The sequence below is a fragment of the Mus caroli genome, chromosome 11, assembly GCF_900094665.2.
Source record: "Mus caroli chromosome 11, CAROLI_EIJ_v1.1, whole genome shotgun sequence".
Classification (NCBI taxonomy): domain Eukaryota; kingdom Metazoa; phylum Chordata; class Mammalia; order Rodentia; family Muridae; genus Mus; species Mus caroli.
This window is the reverse complement of record NC_034580.1, coordinates 89,679,979-89,687,394: the sequence shown is the minus strand read 5'-3', so window position 1 is coordinate 89,687,394 and position 7,416 is coordinate 89,679,979. Positions and strand designations below refer to the sequence as shown.

General features: G+C 46.1%; 1 protein-coding gene across 1 annotated transcript in view; it reads left to right on the top strand.

Annotated features, from left to right (window-relative positions):
- Nme1 (NME/NM23 nucleoside diphosphate kinase 1) overlaps window positions 1-7,416 on the top strand; it is a 9,760-nt gene extending 2,344 nt beyond the window's left edge. Inside the window, exons 2-5 of the mRNA XM_021175844.1 lie at window positions 409-538; window positions 2,830-2,931; window positions 5,520-5,632; window positions 6,825-7,416. Coding sequence (XP_021031503.1) covers window positions 413-538; window positions 2,830-2,931; window positions 5,520-5,632; window positions 6,825-6,942 — 459 coding nt within the window. The 5' untranslated portion in view covers window positions 409-412 and the 3' untranslated portion in view covers window positions 6,943-7,416. The remainder of the gene's footprint in view (window positions 1-408; window positions 539-2,829; window positions 2,932-5,519; window positions 5,633-6,824) is intronic.

Here is a 7,416-nt window from a genome sequence, read left to right as displayed (position 1 = left end):
TGCCTTTAATGTCGGAGGTCAGACTGTCTTGTTCCAGATGTTGCTTTCCCTAGGAAAGCCACACCAGTGCAACACCCCTAATCTGTTTTACTGAAAAAGGTGCTGTCTTTTTGGTGTGTGTATGTCTTAGTTTTACATCTCTTTCCTTAGCTCCATCCCAGTAGATGCTCAATAGGGGGTTACTAAATCAATGGAATAGACATTTCAGTTCCTGGTTTTGAGCCCTCCCCCACTTCAGGATATTAATTTGTGGGTGAGTGAGCTGGGCAGGGATTGGGATTTTACTGGAGAGATTTGGGGTAGACATAGTAGATGAAAGCCAGCTTTATGGGGGTAATCCGCTTGAAAAGGATCATGATGAGCGAATCTCTTCAGTCCTGTTTCGTTTCCCTGCTTGCTTATCCACAGGACCATGGCCAACAGTGAGCGCACCTTCATCGCCATCAAGCCTGATGGGGTCCAGCGGGGGCTGGTGGGGGAGATCATCAAGCGGTTCGAGCAGAAGGGGTTCCGCCTTGTTGGTCTGAAGTTTCTGCAGGTGAGTGGACCTCTCCCTGCGTTGAGTCTTTGGAGCATAGCGGAGCATTGCACAGTAACTTCCGAGCTTGTCTTGTGTCCTGTCTAGACGTCTCCATGGTAGGCTATCTTGGAGCCTGAAAACCCTCTCAGTGACTAAGCTTGCTGGCTGAATCTTAGAACAAACCAAGTCATTTAGGGCTTTCAAAAATAGCAAGCTCTCTTTCCCCGGCCCAGCCTGAAGTCCCTCGTATTGCTGCAGGGCTGTAATTTCTGACGTGTTTTAGAGCTCTTGGTCTTTAGCCTCCTAAGCAGATAATTTTAGAGACCATCCTTCTAACTCCCACCCTCCGCTGGGAGGGAGAAAGTCTTCGCTTTACTGATTGTTATCTGATAGGGCCGACGTGACTCAGGCATGGTACACTGCGCTTTGGGGGAGAAATCTGCAGTGTGCTTGTGGGGTGCTTCTCTCCTGACAGAGCAGAGAAGGGAAACAAGCCTAACAGTCCTAGGAAATCCTCTACATACGTATTTGCCACAACTGGTCCGGAACTCTTCGGGATCCTTCCTGATCATCCCAAGTGCTTCGGCGCTGTGCATACTACCCACTCAGATAGCAGTATCCCAGTAAATGCCAAAGATTGACTGACCAAGAGCCCTTCTTCAGACAACTCTATGAAAGGTCAATTCTAATTCCCAATGCAAATGTATCAGGGGATAATATTTTTTTTTTCCCCATTAAAGTAATACGATTTTGGTTCCTTGAACATTTTAAATTTGATTTGCAGTATTGAGTTGTTGTTCTTGTTGTTCTTATTATTAATAGTAGTATTATCATTTTCCTGTTGTTTTTATGTATAGTCCTGGCTAGCTAGGAACCTGCTCTGTAGACCAGGCTGGCCACAAGCTCAGAGTGCTGCCTCTGTCTCTGCCTCCAGAGTGTCAGGATTATAGGGTATACCACCGTGCCTGGATGCAGTGTTGGCTTGTTTTTTGTTTTTTGTTTTAACAAATTTGTATTTAGGGGCTGCAGAGATGGCTCAGCAGTTAAGAGTATTGGTGCGCTTCCAGAGGTCCTGAGTTCAATTCCCAGCACCCATATAGTGGTTTATGACTGTCTGTAAAGGGATCTGATGCCCTCTTCTGGTTTACAGGTGTACATGCAGCAGAACACTCATACAAAAATTTTAAAAAACTTTAAAAATTGTATTAATGTGTATGTATGTGTGCCTATCTGTTGTAATGTGCACCGTGTATGTATAGGTGCATGTGATCAGAAAATGGTACCAGAACCCCAGGAACTTGGGTTATAAGTTGTGAGACACCTGATATGGGTGCAGGAACCATACTTAGGATCTCTGCAAGAGCAGCCCCCCTGAGCCATCTCTCCAGCCACCTGTTTCGTTATATGATTTTTTTAGTATAAGGAGTAGACTGTTGTTAATGCTAAGGGAGAACATGGTGGAATAATGAGAGTAGATGTGGGCTTGCATAGTGAATTAGGCCCTGGAGGTATAATGAAGTGATGCAGCCGTTCATCAAGCACTGTAGTAGTCTGGTGAGGAGTGACTGCGTGTCTTCTTCTCCACCTCTCATGACAGCTCCGAGAGGTACTCATTCCTGTCCTCACAGTTGCTAGGAGGAAACCGAGGCTTAAGGAGGTCAGATAATGCGTCTGGTAACACAGACAGTGAAATGGCTGGCACTGTAACTTGGGTCTCTCTGGCCCATAGGAACATTTTTCTCTCTTAACCCCATGTTTCTGTTGGGGCTATGGGTTTGGTGAAGAACGGAAGAGGAGATCCCTGCCATGTCTCTAAAGGGCTGTCCCATCAGCAATGGACTGGAGAAGGCAAGGGAAGCCTGAGCTCTCCCCACCCAAATAGAGTGTGCTCAGTCTTGTAGGCAACAGAATTGAGTGTCACGAGAAGGGAAGGGAAAGGCTGTGTGTGTTAGCTGGCACTTCTCCCAGCCCTCCTGTAGAGTAGGCAGGGTCAGACTGCATCCCTGTTTTGTGCAGGTTTGTTTTTTCAAGTGATGACCAATAGGTGGCTGAAGGCTAGGATAGCATATGTGTCTTCCCAGTGCAATGCTACGCCCGGCTGGTTGGATTCAACTCTAAGCTACTTGCTTCTGCGGCACTGGAAATTCAGAGGTCATCACTCTTCCCCTCTGGCGATGTGGAGGATGAATCTGGCTATATCTGATCTAGTTGCGAGCTCATGTTCTGAGCGGTGAGAGGGATGGGGGAAGAAACCAGCCTTCTGGTTCTTAGGGGCCTGGGGCCAACTCTCACCGTATGTTCTGTAACAGGCTTCAGAGGACCTTCTCAAGGAGCACTACACAGACCTGAAGGACCGCCCCTTCTTTACTGGCCTGGTGAAATACATGCACTCAGGACCAGTGGTTGCTATGGTGAGTCTGTGGGATGTAGATGGAATGACTCATTTGGGAGTAGAGCAGAGCGAGTGTTGCATTTCCTGTTTGGGTGGCAGGTCCTCTTTATTGTAGAGGAAACAGGCTGGTGGGATAGCCAGTCAGGATGAGAATTGGTTGTCGGATCTACAAAGAAAATGTGCATTTGCTTGCCAGCTGAAGACCAGGACTGGGAGAGATCAGGAGAGACTGGTGTGACTGAAGTTCCATGGAACACGGGGAACTTGGTTTATTTCAATATTCAGTTCATTGGTTTTCAACCTGTGGGTCAAGACCTCTTTGGGTTCGATTGACCCTTTTACAGGATCACCTAAGATGATTGGAAAACACAGATATTTACATGACACTTCATAATAGTAGCAACATTACAGTTATGAGGTAGCAACAAAAGTAATTTTATGGTTGGAGGTCACCATATGAGTAACTGTCTTTTAAAGGGTTGCAGCATTGGGAAGGTTGACAAGCACTGACTTATTCAAGAATGAGCTCACCATATCTATGCCAAGCTCCTTCCTAGATACTTTAGACACAGTTTTGAGACAAAATAGGTGTCTGTTTTCATTCATTCTTCCTAAAAATGATTCGTTGAGGCAGAGTCTTAATAGGTCGTCCAGCCTTGTGTCCTAGAATTCACCATGTAGCTTAGGCTGGCCACAGGTACTCCAGGCTGGCCTGGAGCTTTTGATTCTTCCACTTGAGAGTGTATTGGGATAACCACACCAGACACAACTTTGCTTTTTAAAGTACAGACAGAAGGTTGGGTTGGATGGTAAGGAGGAGGATGGGGTGAGAAGTGTTCAGGGACCACATGATGTCAGGACTCTGCTGTTATATTACCAGGGCTGGGAAGATATGGGAGGTGGCATGTTTAACATTTTATTTATTTGTTTTGGCTTTTTGAGACAGGGTCAGCCTTAGTCACTGCTCTGGTGCTGTGAAAAGACACCATGGCCAAGGCAATTCTTATAAAAGAAAGCATGTAATTAGAGCCTGCTTACAGTCTCAGTGGTTTAGTCTGCTATCATCATGGCAGGCATGCCTGTCTGCATGCAGGCAGACGTGATTGGAGAAATTGAGAGTTCTACATCCAGATCTGGAGGCCCCGGAAAAAGGTGCCATTGGGTCTGGCTTGGGCTTTTAAAACTCAAAGCTCACCCCAAGTGACACACTTCTTCCAAAAAGGCCACATCTGCTAATCCTTCTTAAGAAGGCCACTCCCTGGTGATTAAGCATTCAAATCTATATAAATAAGCCTTTAGGGCCATTTTTATTCAAACTACCACATTTCACTTTCTGGTCCCATAGACTTGAAGCTCTCTATCTTAATGCAAAAATGCATTCAGGGGGCTGGTGAGATGGCTCAGCGGTTAAGAGCACTGACTGCTCTTCAAAAGATCCAGAGTTCAAATCCCAGCAACCACATGGTGGCTCACAACCACCCATAACGAGATTTGGCGCCCTCTTCTGGTGTGTCTGAAGACAACTACAGTGTACTTACATATAATAAATAAATAAATCTTTAAAAAAAAATGCATTCAGTTCAACCTGAAGTTGGACTTCAGGTTCCCAGAGTCTGTCAGTCTCAGTATGTTTAAGAGTCCAAAGTTCAGAGTCTCTTCTGAAACTCCAAGCAGTCTCCTGTCACCCCTGTAAAATACAAATGAAAAGACAGATCATATACTTTGAACATACAGTGACAGCATACACATGGCCATTCCAAAACGGAAGGAAGGGAGCACCAGGAGGAAATCCTGAAGCAAAGCAGGCCCTCACCCAGCAGGACGAGCTCTGCACTGTACTCTGCATCTCCGCGTCTGAGGCCAACGTGCTCTTTGATCTCCTACTCCTTTCAGGAGTCCTCCTCCACTTACTTTCTTTCTCTCTCTCTCTCTCTCTTTCTTCCTTTCTTTCTCTCTTAAAGAACTATTTATTTATTTTATGTATATGAGCACACTGTAGCTATCTTCAGACACACCAGAAGAAGGCATCGGATCCCATTACAGATGGTTGGGAGCCACGGTGTGGTTGCTGGGATTTGAACTCAGGACCTCTGGAAGAGCAGTCAGTGTTCTTAACCGCTGAGCCATCTCTGTAGCCCTCCTTTCAGGATTATTGGCTGGCACACTTCTCTGTCTTGAGCTGGTTCTACACCCCATATGCAGCTTTCCTTGGCAGGTATCCCATGACTCTGGCATCTCCAATATCTTGGTGTTTCCAACACAGGATCTCTCTACGAAGCCCTGGATGTATTGGAACACTATATAGATCAGGCTGGCTTTACCGAGATCCACCTGCCTCTACCTCTAGGGTGGTGGGATAACCTTGGTGGCAGTATTTACCATTTCAAAAGATTGCTGGCAGGCACGTGGATGGGTCTGAATTGATCTTGGCAGGATAAGAGTAGGGACAGGTAGGTGACCAGCATCCTTAGTATTGGAACAAGTAGGTTTTCTGTTTGTCTAGTTGAATGAGGGGGTCCAGGAGCCATTGGCTTTGAATTTCCATGTGCCAGGTTTTCTACTGAGAGAGGGTTTCTTCCTTGACTGTATCTTCTGTTGTCTTTGGAGGTCTGGGAGGGACTGAATGTGGTGAAGACAGGCCGCGTGATGCTTGGAGAGACCAACCCCGCAGACTCTAAGCCTGGGACCATACGAGGAGACTTTTGCATCCAAGTTGGCAGGTAAGAGTTGATGTTTTCTACCCCTTTCCCAAATCCTAGCTACTTGCCACAGGAATTTGAGTCTCTGAGTCTAGAAATGAACATGATACCACCTGCAGGCCAGTTCATTTTATTTGTTAATTTTAGCTTTTAAAGTTTACTTTTATTTTTTTTCTTTATGTGTATGGATAGTTTGCCTGCATGTATGTGTACCACTTTCATGACTAGTGCCCAGAGAGGCTAGAAGAGGGCATTGGATTCCCCTGAACTGGACTTATAGCTAGTTTTGAGCCCCATGTGGATCCTAGGAACTAAACCCAGGTTCTCTGGAGGACTAGCCAATGCTCTTAAAACTGAGCCATCACTGAGCTGGTGAGATGGCTCAGTGGTTAAGAGCACTTACTGCTCTTCCAGAGGTCCTGAGTTTAATTCCCAGCAACCACATGGTGACTCACAACCATCTGTAAAGAGATCTGATGCCCGCTTCTGGTGTGTCTGAAGATAGCTACAGTATACGCACATACATAAAATAAATACAATCTTAAAAACAAAACCCAAGCCAGGAGTGGTGGCGCACACCTTTAATCCCAGCACTCAGGAGGCAGAGGCAGGCGGATTTCTGAGTTCGAGGCCAGCCTGGTCTACAAAGTGAATTCCAGGACAGCCAGGGCTACAGAGAAACCCTGTTTTGGAAAAAAAAAAAAAAAAAACGAAAACAAAAAAACCCCAAAAAACCCCAAAACCCCAAAAATCTGAGTCATCTCTTCTGCTGCTAGTTTAGTTGTTTCTTGAGACAATGTCTAAAGTAGGCTAGCTGGCCTCAAAATTGCTATGTAGCTGAGGCTATCCTTGAATTTCTGATGCCCCAAACCCCTACCCCTCTCTCAAATGCTGGGATTACAGACACTGGCCATTCCACCAGGTTTCAGGTCACTTTAAAATATGAATTTTGTCTTCCTGCCTCTGAAGGCAGAGGCTGACTTGCTTGCTTGGTCCCATTGGCTGTGCCTTTCTTGAACAGAGAGCCTGACCAGCATCTTCCCTGAAGGCTCGGGCTGCTCACAGGAAGTCCTTCTTTCCATGTTGTTCTGAAGTACTTGGGACTCTGGCTTTTCTGATGCCATGGCCTTCCGCTATCCATAGTCGAGCGCAAGGGGCTGTGGGCAGGCTTATCTCTCCCGTTTGTAATGATGTCACCTCTCTCCCCACCCAGGAACATCATTCACGGCAGCGATTCTGTGAAGAGCGCAGAGAAGGAGATCAGCTTGTGGTTTCAGCCTGAAGAGCTGGTGGAGTATAAGAGCTGTGCACAGAACTGGATCTATGAGTGACAGGACGGTCCTGGTTTTCTACCTGCTTTCTCTTGTTCTCACAGGCAGGGGACCAGCAACCCTAGATATTTCTGGAACTTCTTTGACCTGGAAGGAACCTCTGGGAGCTGTGACTCCCTGTGCGGTGTTACGTGCCACTGTTAGATTAAAGTGTTTAATCTGTACTTTGTATTGCTGTACAGCTCTCCATTCCTTACCTCCTTCAGGCTTCTGGATAACCTGAGTGGACAGAATGTAAATGTTTTACAAATTACTTATATTGGCCTCATGTGCACACAGAGATTCTTTTCATTTGTGGTTTGAGCCACCACCCTGAAACACAAGGGCATTTCTTTGTCTGTCATCTCCCTTCCTATCACCTGTGTTCTGTTCTCTCCTGGCACAGTCAGACAAGAATTTGTGTGGAGGATGTGTGAGGTTGTTAAAACTGTTCTGGGAACAGAGAATTCATTAGAAATAAAGATGTCAAGCCAA